We start from the raw sequence: 19,625 nt of genomic DNA, 5'->3' as shown, positions 1-19,625 counted from the left end.
AAGAGATGTCACCTGCCCACTTTGAGCACAGATGGATAAGCAAAAGGTCTTGAGGGTTTTGTTGAGTCTAATAAAATTAAATAAAATTAAAGTCCAATAAAGTTAAATAAAATTAAGGCACTAGGTTATAATCCCAATAGTTTAAAGGAGCAAGCTCATTGATGCGGATGGGAATGAGTTCTGAGGCTTAACTTCATACGAATAAAAAAAAAAGACATATTTCAAGAACTACATTTCCCACAATGCTGTAAAAAAAAGTAAGTTTTTCTGTTTCCCTCACGTGGGTGCAAATACCCGACCCTTTTGCCCAACATGCCTCTCGAAGTGGACTCTACTTCCCGTGATGCGCTGCGCCCGGTTACGGGAGCCGACAGCAGGCGCCTCCCTTCAGGGCGCGAATGCCACTAGCCACGAACAAGAATTGCCCGGCCGTGCTGGGCCTTCGGCAGCGAAAAACACTCAGACTGGCGAGTGTTCCTGTCTTGGCTCCCTCCGCCCGCGCGACTCCAAGGCGGTTTTGGAGCCCCCTCGCCTTCGTCACTTTCTTAAGCTTTGCTACGCGTTTCTACCGGCTGCGGGAGCCGCCGCACATCTGGTATTGGGTTGCGGGATGCCATGGCGACGGGGGCGGGGCTTTGCTTTAGGGGCGGGATCTGTCGGTGGAGGAGACTTGCATTAGAACTCACTTCAGATAGGAAAGTGGTTGTTTCCAGGTGACTCGTGCAGTTACTTGTTGGTTAACCTGCCTTGGAGTCGTTTTCCCTGAAAGGCAGAATATAAGCAAAAGTAGCCTTTCTGGTCCCTTCTTTCCTCATGTGCATACATCATTCTCTTGCATTTCTGTCCTAACAATCTTAAACAAGTCAGACTCGACTGGGGTAATTAGTTCAAAGGTATTCAGTCCCTGTAGCTGTATTTGAGTCAAGATGCAATTTTGGCTTTTGGTTTAATCCGGCTGTAAACCTGAATACGTGGCGTAATGTAGAAGACAGAACAGCCAACACAGAACCATGAAATACAAGAATCTCAGATTACAGATAATCAGAGTTGGAACGGACTTTATAGGTCATCTAGTCCAACCCCCCACCCAAGCGGAAGACCCTACACCATTTCTGACAAATGGCAGTCCAATCTCTTCTTGAAAGTCTTAACTGATGGCGCTCCCACAACCCCGAGGGCAAGCTGTTTCATTGGTTGATTGTTCTCCCTGTCAGAAAGTTTCTCCTTGTTTCCAGGTTAAATCTCTCCTTGTTCAGTTTCCATCCATTATTCCTTATTTGGCTACAGGCGCTTTAGAAAAAATCTGACCTGGTTAAGCAAAATTCAAATATATCAGGGTTCAGAACAGCGTTTTTGACACACAGAAATGACCAAGCTCCTTGCACTTCTGTTTTATCTTTCAATATTGTACATTTTAAGGCACATTGTTGCACTCTTAGAAACATCACAAAAGAAAATAGGAAAGTACAGAGACATTGTTTGTTGCTGTGGTCAAGCTTTGGCTTTGTAGTAAAAGAAGTGATAATATGTTAAATATCTGTGCAAGTCCTTTCTAGGACATTTTTTACTGAGGGTAGTTTGTTTAGAGAATTTTGTGGTATGGCATTTAAAATGGCCCTGTATCTTGCTGTCATTAAATGGCATGCTGATTATTATAAGTAGTCCTGCAGTCTCCGATTGTTAGTCTATGCAAGTGGCATAGGGCCTGCTTCTATATGGTATTGTTTCTTGCCGCGTAGTATCTGCTTGGTTAATGCAATCCTGCAAAGTTTTTCCACAAAAGTTCCTTTAATTACCCAGTATCATTTCAGGACTTCAAAAGCATGCCTTCTCTGTAGCAGCACCTGTCCCCTGGAATGAGGTTCTCCCTTATATCTGGATAGCCCTTGCCCTGTGGGTGTTTTGAAGGGCTTTTTAAAGGCGTTTGCAAGGGAGAAAAATGCCTTTGCTTGGTTCCTGTCCACATTGTCATTCTTGCCATACAAAAATGATGCTTGGAACTTTGTAACATTTACAGACTCCCTGTAAGCATTATAAAAATAAGTAAACAAGTAAACAAATAAGTAAACAAATAAGTAAACAAAAGTAAAATAAGAGTGATCTAATCATGCAGTTATTCATAACAAAGCCTATAAACTTAGGTTTGTCTAATTATAAATAAGATCAAGTGGCTGGGACACAATTTCTTGATTTATTTCTAGCAGGATGAATTGGAGAGTGAACTTTTCCAAAATAGACACTATACTTTTAAAGCAAACTGTGACTAGTTTTCAGTTTTCATGAATATCCCGGTTATAAGATTTGCTTTTTAATTTTTGTGGGCTTGTCAGCTTCCTAAAAGGAAGTTTGTATATTGTAGAAATGCTTAAGTATGTACCTTATTTTGAAGGAAATGAAGATATGGGGTGAAAGTCAATGTAATGGAGTTGCATATTTGTAGAATTAAAGAACCATATAAATTAATATAATCAAAGATAATTATTTACCTAGCCTTAGTAGAAACTAATTTGGAAAGATCAGCTGCTTTTTCTTCATAAGCTACATGCAGAACTATTAAGAATTCATTATTCTAATAAACTAGAAGTAAACAAGACTAAAAATGTGAGTAAGTATGAAGTTAAAACCCTGATAATGAACTGACCTTACTTTTGTCTTTTTATAGCTGGGATGAAACACATTTTGGAAAGATGGGGAGTTATTATATTAACCGGACATTTTTCTTTGATGTCCATCCACCTTTGGGGAAGGTAAAAAGCTACCATAATATTTTACTTTTTTCAGATTTAGTTAATACTTTGGTGGAACATAGTTACTTCCTGTAAGCATTATAAACATTTCAGTGGATATTCTTTAAAATTACAGTAATCGTTTTGATTTTAGAACTTGGATCTTGCTGTCTGATTGCTCATTCATCCTTAACTTGCACATGAAAAACAATCTTTTTCAAAATTGATAAATCAGTTTAAATCTTATTGATTTTAGTGTTACATGGTAAACTATTACTTCAAAAATGCTTAACTCTAAAAACTTTAGTGCAGTTCCATTCTAATGGAAGCTTGCTTTTAAATTGCAATTTATAATCTGATAAAAGGAGGAAAGTATTCAGTAACTGACTAGAAAGAATCATACAAATTTTTGAATTTTAAAAGTAAATATGAATCTAAATTAAAATTTTTGACCTGCCTTCACCCATTATTTTTTGGAGTTCAACTTTCTGATCTGAAAATATATACTATTTTTTAATTTTTTTTTATACTAAAGAAAGTTTGGGTTGCCAATATTCCTAAAATAAACTATTTTCCTAGGGCCAGTATTTATAGTGTATTTTTCATGCCTACTATATACTTTCATATATACATTTTGGAATGACAACCATTTGGAATAGATTGACTTTGTTCATTGTTTTCTATCCATGCTGTTACTTTTTATATCATTGTAATCTATAGTTAACCTTCATCTTACTTAATTTAACTGCTTCTGGTCTAGACTTCTGTTAATGTTTTTGATCTGATGCTTGCCTATACATTGATAAGGAGATCATGATAGTGATAGCTTTCTTCCATTCTCATTACTCTTGCTTACCGTATTTAAGCACCCGGTTCATTTTTGAAAGCCATGGGCTGTAGGCAATACTTTTTATTTACTCATCAGCTGATATTTGATTTGATCTGATAAACTTTTGAATTGTCTTCTGCTTTAGTAATATCGTTCCTCTTCATCCTTAGATGTTAATAGGACTTGCTGGCTATCTGAGTGGCTACGATGGGACTTTTCCCTTCCAGAAGCCTGGGGACAAATATGAACAACATAACTATATAGGAATGAGAGCGGTAAGATTATAAATATTATCAAATGTAAAGATTATATTTGGAGAATAGTAGCAGGTTTCTCTTTCTAATTCTAATACATGTTAGAGCCAGAATTTATTCTGTCTGAGACTCCTGTCTGTGGAAAACATCTTAATTCAGGGATGAAACAGCTTTTTTCTATCAGTTTGTTCTTCTTGAAAACCTGTTCTAAAAGACTGGTATGATGGTAACCATCCATGATGGGGAGCTTCCTGAATTACTGATGATGAAAGGAAATGTTAGATCCACTTTAGATTTTAAGAGGACATTTTGAAATAGCCTGTAACATAAGCATCATTTTTAAAAGAAATATTTCTTAAATTGTCGTATGTTAAAATGAAATATGGTTTTATAGCTTTTAAAATGTATAGGAATAAATAAGGGAGATGAAATATTTATTTTATTTATGTACTGCTGTTTCTGCTGAGTGAATTCCAAAAAGTTACTTTAAATCTTTTTTGCAAATTTTTAATTTGTGATGCCCATATTCTGTTAATAAATCTACCGGTGATGGAACTTTCTTTATCTCAAGCATGCTGTTCTTTACTTGTCACTTTTTCTGTGCAAGTAGTAACAATATAGCTGATATAGCTACATATTATTGATCTTAGAGTGGAGTGAATAGAATTAAGGAATGTGCATCAAAATCTGGAGCTCTTAAATCATCTACAGAGGCCTTTCTTGAAGGCCTCTGATGGTGAAGCGAGGCCAGGGGTGGGGGCCATTCCATGTACTTACAACCATCACAGCATCTTCATGGTCACATGATCAAAATTTGGGTGTTTGGCAACCAGCATGTATTTACCATAGTTGCTGTATCCTGAGGTCATATGATTGCCATTTGGGACCTTCCCAACCAAGTTCCCACAAGTCAGTGAGGGAAGCTGAATAATCTTAATGACCTTGTGAAGAATGCTTCTCTTCTCTTTTATTCAGTTCTGTGCCTTCCTTGGTTCATGTCTGATCCCCTTCTGCTACCTCACAGTTCTGGAGCTATCGAGATCATTGCCTGCAGCAGTAATCACTGCTACCCTCCTGATTTTTGGTAAGCAACTGCTTTGGTCTGTGTTTGGTCTTCTCTATTATGAAAGATACAGTAAGATAATTGGCCAAGTCTGCATGCATCTTGTTCATACTTTATCTTATGCCAAACTTTTGTAACCTGTTTGCTGATAACCAGGGGTGGGCGTGGCCTACAGGAACTTCCAAGAGAAGCCTCCGGACTCTGGGGAAGGTGAAAAACAGCCTCCCCTGGCCTCCGGAGGGCCTCCAGAAGCCGGAAACAGGCCCGTTTCCGGACTCCCGGAACTTCCAGTTTGTTCCATTTTTCACCCTCCCAGAGCATCTGTGTGGACCCTATACTTACCTGCATCTAAAACGGGCCTCATGGAGACTTCTGGGAGTGGTAGGTGGGGTGGGAGGGGCCAGCTGGTTGGTTCAGCTACCGGTTTGGCGAACCAGACGTAAATTTAACATCTGGTTCGCTCGAACCAGGCCAAACCGGCGGAATCAGACCATTGTTATGAGGGATTCTTAATAGTGGCAATTCAGTTATAGAAAATTTTGTGCAGAGAGGTTTTGCCTCCCAACTGTATTATGGATTTTGTAGAAAATCTGATTGATATTTATCCATGTGATCAGGCTTTAATTTGTTGTTTAAGAAATCAGTGTTGTGTTTTATATCTACTCTCACATGCATGTTCCTATGCAGGCCTGGGAACTACAAAGACAGAATCAATCAAGTGGCTGATTTGTTAGTGTTGTCGTGGGGATGTGTGTGGGATTTCTTTTTATATGGATGTTTATTATATGGTGGATTTTTAAAATGTTGTAAGCCCCTCAGAATCAACTATGTGTGAATTGGTCAGCTTTATAAATTATTATACATTTTAATAAATAATAAATATTTTCCCTCAAATACAGCCAGGTTTGTCACAAAATAATTTACCTTTGAAATAACATGTTTATTTTAGATTCACTGAGATTCAGCCATCTTTTTCTGTCTTGTCTTTGTGTATGCAAGCATATGTGAGAGAGTAAGTTGGTGATCATCTCAGGCTCAGAATCATCTTTCTAAGTACAGTAATGTCTCTGAAAATGAAAATGTTGGGATGACAACAGTGGTGGTATTCTACTGGTTCGGCCCGATTCGGCCAAGTTGGTAGAGGTGTTGAGCAGCGGAGACCGAACCAGCTATCTCCGCTGCTCTGCTGTTGGGCCCTCCCATCCGTCTGGGCTCTCATATTCACCTTTATCCTCTGAATTTGAAGCGCAGCTGCCTTGCACAGCACAGCAGCGTGCTGCACACAGCAGAGTGTTGCGCAGCAGCTGCTGAGGTGACCAGAAGTGTACAGGTTTGCAGGAGGTGAGTTGGAATGCCTCTTGTGCCTGTGCAAACACTTCTGCGCCTGCACAATGTGCATGGTTAGCACATGCATGCAAAATATGTGCAAGCACGCAAAGCGCTCCCACCAAGCCATGCCCACCGAACTGGTGGTAAAAATATTTGAATCCCACCACTGGATGACAATGTACTTTTAGAATTCAATATGGTTATGTTCGACTAAGCATTAATAAATAATTTGAATAACAAAGCTAGTATACGTTTCTCATTTTTTTCAGACACTGGCTTCATTACAATCTCACAGTACATTCTTCTTGACCCCATTTTGATGTTCTTCCTCATGGGAGCTGTACTCAGTATGGTTAAATATAATTCCTATTCAGATAGGTAAGATGGCAGCAGTTGATCATCTTTGGAATTAGACATGCACTCCTTATCTCTATTATAGAGCATTCATATTTATTTATGTTGTAACTTTTAAGTTGGCATCATGACCCCAAAGAGCTCTGGAATACTTACAGTATAAAATGTAAAGCAACTGTAATACCAAAATTTCATCAAGAAAAGTCAAGAGTTTGGAAACATTATATACAGTATTATATGGTTAAAATGTAACAAAGAAGGGAAACAAATGAGAAAGTAGAATATGCAGTAGACCACATTCAAATTGTAAGCATTTGGTGTCCCATAATACAATTGCTGAAACTAGCAGCTCATAGGACTGGTAAATAAATTGTTATTTCAAAAGGAAAGATTGCTTCAATGCAGTTATTAGTGTTGCTGTCTTACCATTTGCTGCTATGTTACTACTGTGTTATAACAGTGCTGGCTAACCTTTTCCATGTGCGTGCCAAAAGTGCTCGCATGTGTGCGCTCGCACACTTATGTGCCTGCACCCATGGTGTAATGTGTGCACGACTCCCCTCGCCCTCCTGTGCATGACCCCCCTGCACCGCATGCCTCTGCATGCACATGCAACCCGCCGCACACTGCATGCCTCTGTGCATGCACATGTGTCTCCCACGCGTGCGTCTACCCCCACGCATGCGCAGCAGATACCCGACAATCAGCTGGCTGGCAGGGGGCATGCGCGCATATGCAATGGGGCTCTTCCAGGCTCTTCCACTTCCAGCACGTGTGCCATAGGTTCGCCATCCCGGTGTTATAAAAACACCTCATAAAAGTAGTCATGAGTTACTGATAAGGTTGTGAAAGTTGAGGATAGTCTCTACTACCTGTTGTGATAGACTCCATGGGTTCTAATCAAATTGTAGAAGCATTTAATAGGACCCTGTCTTACTTTCCCCTGCCAAATAAAGTGAAAAGGATAGCTAGTAGGAACAGGATATTTGTGGTGATACAGAGTGATCTGTTAAGTTTATTGGATCCCTGGTTTGTCTGTTTATTGAATATTAGATCACAGCTTTTTAGCAGTTTAAAACCATTATGTTTTATGATTTGAACTACTGTACATTTCTCTTCTACTTTCATTCTCTCTGAAAAATTTTATTACCAAAGTACATCATTGTACTGTCTTTTATTATTTGCATTTATCACCCAATGCTTTCAATAATGTAACAACACTGAGAATGCTGATGTATTTTATAGTATATAGGTAATAAATAAACCATGAAAGTTGTTATGATAGTTTATCTGACAATTTTACCTACTTTGGCAGCCTCAAGTTGTGGGGGTGTGTGATTTCCCCCCTCCTGCTGTTGCAGATGAATAAATTAATCTTAAATCTTAAGCATGCTTGTTTGGAAAAAAGACTGTGACAAAAATACAAAGAGATTTAGAAAATATATGGAATAAAATTTCCTGAATAAGAAGTATAACTAAATCGTGAAATGATTTTCAAGAGCATCTCAGAAAAAATTAAAACATTTTGTTTTAATAAGTTCTTTGTAGATGAGATTTTCTACATTAATTAGGTTTGTGTTCGCCCTTTCCTTCAGGAATTGAATATGGCAACCAGTAGTTCCTCCTTGTTTGTTTTTTCACAACAGCCCTGTGTGAGTATGAGTGGCTCACCGATACCATAAGCTTATGTGGTTAAGTGGGTACTTGAATCTGAGCCTTCTTCTTCCTGCATACTGAGATATTATTTTCAGTTGTAGCTGTGCTTGATTTGTATATGTAGAAAAGACTGTGATCCTTAAACAAGCATGTTCCTGGTTACTTTCTTTAGCAACTTGAAACCACCATAGTAAGATGTTGCTTGATAATCTCTCTAGATCAGGTTTTGAATGGATATTTTTATTATGGTTACTTTATTATGGTCATGGACAGAATTACAAACAAAAATACATTAAATATAAAACAAAAACAAAACAAAATATTACAAATTGGTGATGGATTTGTCAGTGGATAATCAGTCTGCCTAATTTTACAGATAGTACAAAAATGTAGCCATGTTGAACAAGACTTAATCATACTGATCTATAACAGTATTCGATCAGATTGCTTTATATATAATTATGGAGAAATTTTAATTTCCCCCTAGAAAAGACCACTGTTTTACCCCAAAATGGTGTCCTGTGTAGGAACTGCAATTCCTACATTTTCCAGAGAAAATTTGGAAAATACCAGGTTGGTGAAGGCTGTTATAGAACAAGCTTCTTGATATATGTACTTCTATAGTACTGTAATTTTGGTCCAAGACCTAAGATGCATGGCCTTATTTTTGCTGTACTGACAAGGTTGTTGAGAACTGTAGTCCAAAATACCTGGGTGGATCAGGATTAGGAAGGAGCAATTTTGGAACCAGGTTCTATCTTTATGAGTTATTGATACCACCCTCCTTTTCTCTAGATTAAATATAAATCTTACTATATGTCAGTGTGTCACAACCAGTCTGTTTTCAGCATTATTTTCTTCCATTTATAAATAGAATATATTTTGATATAGATTGTTAAACAAAACTCCCCCCCCCAAAAAAAAAACATGAATTTTGAACAGAAAACTTTAAACTATATATTTTACAGGTCCTTTACTGTCCCCTGGTGGTTCTGGCTGTGTTTGACTGGGGTGAACCTCGCTGGTGCAATGGGGGTGAAATTTGTTGGCCTTTTTGTTGTCCTTCTGGTTGGCCTGAATACTATCTGTGAACTTTGGGAGTTATTGGGAGACCTTAGTCTGTCACTGGTGAGCATGTAAAACTCATTACTTTTTAAACATTTGTATGAAAAAGATAGTATTCTTAAGAACAGACCACAAAATTGTAAGGTATCAATTAGGTTACTCAATTCAGGTTAAAACATCCTCAAACCCATATCTATATCAGTGGAACACTTGTATCCAGAAGTTGTTGGTGCTCCAACACTGGATATTTTAAAGAAGATTGGACAACCATTTGTCTGAAATGATATGGGGTTTCCTTCTTAAGCAGTGGGTTGGACTAGAAGACCTCCAAGGTTCCTTTCAACTCTGTTATTCTGTATACATACATATCTAGCATTGTTATTGAGTACCCCAATATATGGACATATGTAAAGTTCTACAAGTGATTTTATATGACATATTTTACTGCTGAAATGCCTTAAATTGGTTATCTTAATAAGCTATGATGTGTGTTGGGGAACTGGGGAGGAAGCCTGGAAATTGTTTGAACTTTAATGAAGCAATAAATGTAGCCTACAAATTGGATTTTTTATCCAATAAATTACTGGTTTATAGCTATGCCTGATGGATTTAATGGCCTTTACATGTTGAATTACTTTTTTAAAGAAGAAGAAAACTGCAAGTCATTCATCATTAAGAGTTTATTTTCTGGACATAAATAGCTTGCCATGGTAGAAATTAAATTATTTCTGGACAGTAAATTATTTCTATGCAATGCTTAGGAGAAATTAAATATGAAGTATTGACAATAGACATTATTAAATTGGCACCTCATTAACAGCAAGAAAAGTGGCTTTCTGACACATATAATTTAGTTCAATTGTTTCTATTTCTTTTATATATGAAAATGTGATCTTTTTTATTTCTGCTAGTGATTTATTTTTTTGATTAAAATACATGTAGTGCAAGGATGTGAGTTTCAGCTTTTGAAAAGAACTACTTCAGAAAGTATTAGTCAATTGAAAATGAAATAAAGCAAATCCATGTTGCTTATACCTCCTTTTGCAGATGGCTGCTCAGAAACTTAAGTTGTACCATTGCCAGCACAGTTCTTTGAATCTTAAACTAAGCAAAGCAGAGTATAATTCTAGATCAGGATTGACAGAATAACTCTCTTTTAGCACTTTTCACCACTTAAAACTGAAAAAGCATTACATCAAGATTATTAATTATCTCCCTCCCATAGGATATTCAATTTACTCAGTAATCTTTTTCTACCATTTGCATTCTTCTTAGATAACCCAAGAAGAAACTTTTGCAATAACAATATAAGTTAACAGAGTTGAAGGATGAGCGGGAAATAGTGGATTCGGACAGCATTCCATGCATGGTTATTTGAAAATATGTACTACAGTATTGAATAATTGGATGAAGTTTTAGCCAGCATATGTAGTAGTTTACTCCAACTGTTTTTCCTGTATGGCATATAGATGAATGGCTAAACAGACGCAAATACTGTATGTCACAGCATTTGGAGTTTTGAAGAGGTTGAAAATAAGTAATTTCAGAAGCCTATCTTGAACTTGATTGGAATTATCTGTTTTGTTCAGAACTGTTTTCAGTTAGGTATGTAAGCAAACAATGCTAGAAATAATTTTGCCTGTGAGAGCTATTCTTCTACATGTACATAGGATAAAAGCCCCAAAGTACAATCTTTTAGAAAAAGATATATTGAATAAACATGGAAAATTGCAGTCCAATTAATTCTCCCATCAGAAAATCTTATTTTGGGAAAAAATGAAGTTTGAATGAGTAACAAATTTTGGATTAATTAATGTATTTATTTTTTAGATAGATGCCATGTGATTATTATTATTTTTTTGGTACACACAGTTCCAAAAGGTTTTTTTGTTTGTTTTCATTCAAATTGTTTTTGAACTGACGTATGACTTTTCTGTTGCCATATTGAGGTACTCATGGCATGATTTATTATGGGAAGATAATACATCAGATGAAGCTTTTTTAAAAAATTGAGTATGCTTTGTTCCAGTCTAATTTTAAGTGTGTAAGTGTACAAATTTGTAGCTTTGTTGCTTCAGCACTGGAAATATATAGAGAGACAATTTGTTTTGATAAAGAAAAATCTTGCCTAAAAGTTGATGCATTTGTCTTTTTTTTTTTTCCAGGCCACACTGGGAAAGCACTTCTTGGCTCGTGCACTTTGCCTCATTGTACTGCCTCTTGTCCTCTATATAACCCTTTTTGCAGTGCATTTTGCAGTATTAAACAGAAGGTATCTCATCTCGTTCTGTCAGAAAGGAAATACACAGTTGAGAAACTTTGCACTGTAATTGCTGCAGTGTTTATTTGGACCCTATACCAAGCCTTTCTTAAAGACATTTAACTGAGTTCAGGGTAGTGTTTACATTGATTAATTGCAGCAGCAGGCCAAAGCTAAGTAAGACTGAAAACCTCAAGGATGCAGAGTAGTCTGAAAAGTAAAAACAACAACAATACACACACACACACACACACATCCAGAAAAAAAGGAATGGTGAACTACTTATGTATTGCTGCCAAGAAAACCTCATGAACTGTTGAGGTTGATTTCAATGAGGCTTGATTTATCTTTAAACTGGCTAAACATGATTTTTAATAACCAGGCTTTGAGATTACTGCCAGTTATGGTTGGAGACAACAACTGATTGTGATAATTCACAATTCTGGCTGTTGCTCTCTTTGCCTCTGGACATGAGAGGCTGTAAAGAACCCTAAAGTCTAAACCAGGGGTATCAAACTGGCAGCCAGGTGCATAGGTGCAGGCCACACCCACCCTAGCTCTACAAAGGCAAAAAATGTTGCAATACGTCACATGACGTGATCGAGTTTGACACCCGTGGTCTAAACCATGGCTTGATCTGATAGTATGGCTCAGGATGTTCTAACGCTTCAGGAAATTAGATCTTTGTAGACATCTACAAGAAGTGGAAAGCATTTTTCTTTTCCTGTTACATTTTCTCCTTATTTAATCATACTGTCTACTGAAAACCCAAGTACTTTTTTTTCTCAGTGGACCTGGTGATGGTTTTTTCAGCTCCGGATTTCAATCCCGGCTCATTGGAAACAATCTTCATAATGTTTCTGTTCCAGAATGTGAGTATCTGGGTTATTGAAGGGACAAATGCTCTAGCAAACATTGTAACTCTACAGACTATAGGTAGTTCAAAGCAAAGCAAATTAATAATTTTTAAGAAAAGGGTTTTTAAAAAGCAACTTTTGCCTGGCATTGTTTGAAATATTTTGATGTTCTAAAAAATTAATTTTTGTTATGTTTGATTTGGGAACAGGGAATGTACAATGAAGCACAAGTGTGATAGAGGCATATAGATGCTTTTGTTAATGTTTTATATAAAAGTATGTACTTCATAGTGAGGCTGGGAGGGCAATATATTGATAAGTTGAATTTTACACATCTGTGTTAGATTAAATATATTGAGGACCCATATTGTTGGAGGCAATATACTGACTCTGTAAACCGCTTAGAGAAGGCAGTGAAGCACTTTGAAGTGGTATATAAGTCTAAGTGCTATTGCTATTTGTGAGCATCATCCTGACAAAAGCCATATGTTATTATACAACAGATTAAGCCCAAAACCATCTGCGCACAAATATCTATGACACGGAGTAAGTAGCAATAAACTACCGGTAGTAGTCTTCCAAGTTGTACAGTAGTGTGGTTGGTTGTGGTTCAGTGTACATATTGTACAACTGTTTGACTTAATTATGATTTGTTTAATAATTTATAATAGTCTAGGTTATGCATCAAATGCTAAATTTTAAACTGTATAAGCTTGAGCCAGATGAATTACATTATATAAATAGCATGATTGTGAGAAAGCAGCCAGTTGCTGCTTATTCAACAAGCCTTAGCTGTAGGTTAGTATGATACATGAATCAGGTAAAGAGTCTCATGAAATTGTTGTCAAACAGCATTAGGTTTACATGAAAGATGCTCAAATGGGGCTGAATTATCTGGACAGAGTGCTCTATTTCATATCTATTTGCCGGTAGAGTTTTTTGAACAAGGAACACTAGGAAAGAGGCAGTGGTAAACCATTTCTGAAAAACCTTGTGTTAGAGTTCCAAGTAACACCCCCAAAGGAATCAAAACTCAAAGGCAGGCATGTTCCTCAAAGTAAAGATATATTAGGCATGTCCTATTGGCACATCTGGGGAAACTTGACTCTAAACCCCTCTTGGGTTTTCCCCTAGTTAAAAGTAAAGTTTTCTTCCTGCCCACATAGTTCATCACATGGTCCAATCAGGTCACAGTCCAAGGGTCACTTGGTCTCAGATCCCACCTCCTTGCACCTTGTAGAAAAGTTCTTGGTTCTCAGAAGAAAGTATTTTATTTTGGCTACACTCCCCCAGCTATCTCTTCCTCCCCCTTCCCATTCCCACAGTTTGACCCATCTCCGCTGTGGCAGCCCTGAAGGTGCGGGTAGGGGGGTGGGGGATGGCTCCAGGGCTGACACCTTCCCAAGAAAACTGCAGGAACTTGTTCAGGCAGTCTCTGGAATTCAGGAACAATTGAATGGAAGGGGGGGAAAGGCAGTAATCTATGGTTACGAATGCAACCCTTGTTTCTTTTTAGATGTAGCATATGGGTCTGTGATAACACTGAAGAATCTTCGCATGGCGGGAGGATACCTTCACTCCCACTGGCACCTGTATCCTGAAGGAGTGGGAGCAAGGCAGCAGCAGGTCAGTCAAGTATGAAAATACCATTTTCAATCATTCTACTGATACTTCCGTAAGTCATTCAGCTGACTAAAACATATGGAAGTTAATTATTTTTTCACTATGTATGATGGCCTTCAAGATTTGTTTTTCGTGGGATGGAAAATGGCTACTAGTCATGCTGTCTAAATCAGGAATCTCAAACTTAGAGCTTGAAGAGTACACACAACCTTCCAAATCATTTTCTCCAATCTGTATTGGTACCCATATTGGTACCTTATTGGTACCTTATTACCAAACTAATATTTATTAATTTGTCAAGACCAGTTATTGACAAATTATTAAATACTAGTTTGCTAATAGAATAGAATACCTTTATTGTCATTTCATTCTACAAATAAAATGAAATTTGAAAGCTACTCAAGCACAGTGCCACAAACACCAAATCAGAATCAAACTACAGAGTATTTTAAAATTGAAATAATAATAATAATAATAATAATAATAATAATAATAATAATAATAATACCACCTAGTTGTCAGCTGGTGCTCCATTCAAAATCCAAGAAAGAAATACTTAGACTCCATTAATCAGAGAAAAGATACCTTTTACTGGAAATCAAGTGGTAGCAACAAAAGAATTCTGAATCTGAGAAAATGGGCGCGTAAATCACATATACAAAGTAATGGCAACGTTCCCACCCCCAATAGTTCAATTGGCTCATCCAATTAAAAGTTGTGTATATCATGTGGGCATCTCCAGGTGGTGATGAGGCCTCTGTCCATTGACCTTGACATATTTTGATAAAGAGTTGCAGCTGCGCATAGCATAGGATAGAAACCTAAGCAAGAATCTCCCCCCCCACCAGCTTATACAGTTCTGGTTTGTAACACCTCCAGCTCACTTCCCATAACCATTCCCCCCTCCTCCCCTCGTTACTTATGACAGCCGAAAGATGCAAAGCAAAGGGAGAAAATCTTAAAGGCTGACACTAGTCTAAAACCTATCTAAACATATAGTAAGTTAGATAGTTTAAAAATGCCACTATATACATAGGACTAAATCACAAATACACTGTTTGATTCAAGACAATTATTGCCTTGGAAAAGAAACTGTTTCTCAATCTATTAAATATTAATTTATTAAATAAAACATAATATCAAAGTTTTAGTCAACCAAAAAAGATACTGGCTAACCAGCCAGTGTGAAATGGCTTTGATTGCAGTTCTGTTTTACAGTAAAAAAAATTAATGGCATACTATAATATTATTCATGTTTCACTCTTTATATATGTATTTAGTCTATAAATATGTATATAAAGGCTTCGGTGTTGCGTCACTTAGGTCAGTGGTGGCTAAGCTTTTTTGGCTCCCATCCCGATTGCGTGCCAGCACCCAGAAGGCAATGTGTGCTGGTACCCCCCACGCCCACTCGCATGTGCGTGTGACTCCCCACATGCACCGTGCATCTCTGCACATGTGCATATGACCCCCATGCATTGCGCATCTCTGCACATGCATGTGTGTCTCCTGCGCACCCCCATACCTTGCGCATGTATACCTGACAATCACCTATTTGGCAGCGGCATGTGCATGCATGCACAGTGGGGCTCTTCTGGGTGACCTCTCACATGCTGGCAGAAGTGGCTCTGCGTGCCACTTCCAGTGTGCATGCCATAGGTTCGCCATCATGGGCTTAGGTTCATGAACTAATCTTCATGAGACTATTGTGATGATTTAAGTTTAAGATCCTTACTACCGTCAAAATCAACATGACTTTGAATGACAATTATTGTGGAAAAATAGTGGGATAAACCTCTTTTCTTCATTTTTGTATTTTGTAATCCTGTATGTAAGGTATTGTATTTGTTAGTAATTATAGAAGTGTAGCTTCATTAATATACTTAAGAAATTAAGTCTAATAACGTTTATGTATCCCTAGGTCACTGCATATTTACACAAAGACTTGAATAATTTATGGATTATAAGGAAACATAACTTGAATAGAGGTAAATTGAAAATCAACCAAATGGATTATATTATTCATTTTACTTTTCTTCAATGAAAATGTCCTTTCTCAGGATTATGTTCAGTCATATTTGTAACAATTGTGTTTCCCAGGATATATTAAATACTTGCTATATTGAAATCTTGACTTTCTTTCAAAGAAAATCATAGGTGTAAAATGGAATGTGCTTGTATCACTTGAGAGGGTATCTAGCTTTGGACAAGTTGTTTGGGGAACATTAATAAAAGGAAATGTAGCAGAACGACAGCTAGGACAGTAAAAAGGTCTTCTCATATAAGATCAATAAACATTTAATAAATACATTCATTTTTTACTTGGAAAAATAGATTTGAATTAAAATATGACAGTCTTTTAATTAATTTCAGATATACAAAAGTTGAAATGGAGTGTTTTTCCTATATTTCAGATAGTATGTCCAGAAAAAGTGATAGGACATTTCAGTGAAGTAGATCTTGATTAAATTTTTGGAGAAATGTTTTGTCTGAAAATCTGTCAGACGGTGGAGCACAACACTTTTGGAAGTATGATATAATGATCTTATATTAAGAAAGTTTTTTTTTAAAAAAACAAACAAACTCCAGACTGTGGGACAGCTAATCCAATTCTCTGTTTGAAGACTATTGTTCACTTTTTTATGAACTGGAAAATAAATATGTGGTAGTTTTGCTAGATTTTACTACAAGAGCTCACAGATTCCACCAATCTCTTTTTTAATTTTTCTTTGTTTTAAAAAATTCAATAATGACAAGAGGGGGGCATATAGAAGCACACACTTTACTCTTTTGGGCAAAGCATTTTGATGCAAAAACATGAATGAAATATTGGATTCAATAAAATCTTGCCAAAGAAAATTTATCATTCCATTTTGGTGATATGTGACAAACAGCTTACAATTTTGCATGTATTATATGTTATCTGCCTTAGTTTTAAGGCTGTTTATTTTACATTGCAATTTTACTGTTGCCCATAGTGCCTTACAGCATTAACTGCTGTTTTAACTGCTGTCTGTAGGTGTACTTCATTATAGGCCATAATGAACAAATGTATTAATCCAACTATTTTTATGGTTATCAGCTGTATTACCTTTTAAAACTAATGTTATCATTTCTAAATGTTTATGTTAATAATGTTTCTCTTAAACCATGGTATTTTATGTGTCCCAGTGCAAGTATACTTCATTCAGAATTACATTAAACTAGTTGCTTATTAAAATTATTCTATCACAGTGCATTCTGAAATTCTTGTGTTGCTGACAAACATAGAATTTGCAGGATGAATACCAAGAAGTGCCAGAATCAAAATAAAACAAACTGTTGTATGTGTACAAACTGAATATATGAAAGAAGGATGGAATAAAAATCTAAAGAAAAAAACAAATGTTTCTTTAAATTGTCCCATTAATTACTTAAAGCCCCAAGCGTTCTTTCCTAATTGCCACACATGCCACAGTGAGCCCAAGGGCAGATTCAGTTTCCAGAATTCGAAATGATGGCTTTCATTGGTCAATTTTTATAGCTTTGCAACCTCTCTTTTTCTCTCTCCCCCTCCTTCCACAGTTGCTTAATTTAGATATCAGCAAGGATTAAGTACTTATAAATGAGGATTAAATGTCTAGCAGATACTGGGTACCTGTTAAAAGAGAGAAATAATTTGGATGAGGCAAAAAAAATGTGGTTATTTCACAACTTGCAACTTAGCATGTCCAAGCAGCTTCTCTTCCAGCTATTGGTTGAAAAGTGCAGATTAGTCACAGGGTAATGAAATAAATATAGATTCAGTGTTCCTACAATTGAATTAAATCATAGAGTTTGGAAGTATGCTTCCCCTCTTTATAGTATTTTGATAATATATTTAGGTATCAGTGTTCTAATGTCTTTGTCCCTTCTCCACAAATTCATGTTGAGACCTCTTCTATTTATCAAATTATTCAGACCCTTCCTTCCCTGTGGAGTTTGTGAAACATGGAGATATTATCCATCTGGAACACAAAGAGTAAGTTGCACAGGAATTTGAAAAAAAAGTTGAGGATTTTCTAGATTTGTCTGAACTAACTATTCTAACTGAAGGTTAGAATAGAATAGTTTTGATCTGCCAGCCATGACTAAAATAAATTTTTGAAGTCGATGTTGGTTTGTTATTATTTTTTTCCTTTGTGCTTCATGTGTATATTGGGATGTTTCCTATTTGTAAAGTTATACACTTGAACTTTAAATGCTTAGGATCAGCTTCATTGAGGCAATAGAGGTTCTTTGATTGATTTTATATAGGAGCAATAACATCTAGCTAACATGGCTGCACATTTGGAAATGGTTGCCATGAGAATCAATGAGCACCCTATAGAAATTATGATGCTTGTATATTGATAGATAAATAGTTATTTAACAAAGTGTTATTATATTGCATATAATATTTTGAACAAAATATTATATGCAATTTTGTTTAATATTTGTTTAATATTTTCCATCCTTCAGATTGTCCTAAAATCGGATCAAAGAGTTTAACTTTATTTTAACTTTAGGACATCAAGAAATCTGCACAGTCATCAACATGAAGCCCCCTTGACAAGGAAACATTTTCAGGTCACTGGATATGGCATTGTAAGTGAATAAAGAGGATTCTGCTTTCCATTTGTAATAAACATGGCAAAGCAAAGGGTTGCATTTTTCTGTTGTGGCTTTCTTGCTTTTAAATTGTTCAAAAATCTGTGATATTTCATAGAAGGTCACAAGGGATTTTACAGTTAATAATATTAATATGTTGCTTTAAAAACTATATAGAACTCCTAAAAGAAAATATGGATGAAAGCAGATCTAATAAATTGAAGCACTGAAACACCACCATAGAATTTATGTGTGACCTTATATACTTATTTTCTTGGACCTCAAATCGTTTAGCTTTTCTAAAGAATTTCCTCCCCAATTTGCTATGTGATCATGTGACTCTACTGAGTGCCAGGAAATCCCAATTCAAGAGGTTCAGGCATTAAAAGGTAATTGGGGGATGCAATCAGAACCCCCAAAATACATAAGCTCAAAAGCCAACTTGGGATGCTGAGTTTCCCCTTTCTGTGGGGTTAAAAAAAATAGGGAAATGCTGAATAAGCCAGGTATTTCCCCCCCCCCAACCTATTGTAAAAGTTTTTGTAATGGGGATAAAAGGAACGGTCATCTATGTATGTCAATTTGAGCTATTTAGAGAAAAAGATTTTCTTAATGTCTCTTTCCTGCCCCCATCCTGTAATATATATGTTTCCTAGAATGGATCTGGAGACTCCAATGATTTCTGGCGAATTGAAGTTGTAGGAAGAAAGGATGGGAAACGCATCAAAGTCCTGCGAAGTCAAATAAGGTTAATTCATCTAGCAACAACATGTATCTTGGGTTCGACAGGAAAGACGCTACCCAAATGGTAACTGTTCAAATGTCTAAGCTAACTTTTTCTTAAAACATTGCTTTACAGTTATTTTAAGGGACCATTTTTCATTACTCTTCTAATTACATTTTCTGATTTCTAATTTAAATTAAACAACAGCAAATGTATAGCCATATAAATTTAGAGCCATATTCTTCCTTTAGCCAAAATAGCTAATTTAATTATTTGT

General features: G+C 36.4%; 1 protein-coding gene across 1 annotated transcript in view; it reads left to right on the top strand.

Moving 5' to 3' along the window:
- The first annotated feature begins 363 nt into the window (after positions 1 to 363).
- The window catches only part of POMT2 (protein O-mannosyltransferase 2), a 31,727-nt gene continuing 12,465 nt past the window's right edge, over positions 364 to 19,625 (top strand). The window contains exons 1-13 of the mRNA XM_087922045.1: positions 364 to 595; positions 2,663 to 2,747; positions 3,726 to 3,830; positions 4,785 to 4,893; positions 6,471 to 6,579; positions 9,180 to 9,339; positions 11,442 to 11,548; positions 12,326 to 12,408; positions 13,910 to 14,019; positions 15,938 to 16,004; positions 17,956 to 18,016; positions 18,543 to 18,621; positions 19,281 to 19,432. Of these exons, the coding sequence (XP_087778171.1) occupies positions 399 to 595; positions 2,663 to 2,747; positions 3,726 to 3,830; positions 4,785 to 4,893; positions 6,471 to 6,579; positions 9,180 to 9,339; positions 11,442 to 11,548; positions 12,326 to 12,408; positions 13,910 to 14,019; positions 15,938 to 16,004; positions 17,956 to 18,016; positions 18,543 to 18,621; positions 19,281 to 19,432 (1,424 nt within the window). The 5' untranslated portion in view covers positions 364 to 398. The remainder of the gene's footprint in view (positions 596 to 2,662; positions 2,748 to 3,725; positions 3,831 to 4,784; positions 4,894 to 6,470; positions 6,580 to 9,179; positions 9,340 to 11,441; positions 11,549 to 12,325; positions 12,409 to 13,909; positions 14,020 to 15,937; positions 16,005 to 17,955; positions 18,017 to 18,542; positions 18,622 to 19,280; positions 19,433 to 19,625) is intronic.

The sequence above is a fragment of the Pseudonaja textilis genome, chromosome 1, assembly GCF_049901715.1.
Source record: "Pseudonaja textilis isolate UNSWEBS1 chromosome 1, rPseTex1.2, whole genome shotgun sequence".
Taxonomy (NCBI): Eukaryota; Metazoa; Chordata; class Lepidosauria; order Squamata; family Elapidae; genus Pseudonaja; species Pseudonaja textilis.
This window is presented reverse-complemented; position numbering and strand designations above follow the sequence as displayed.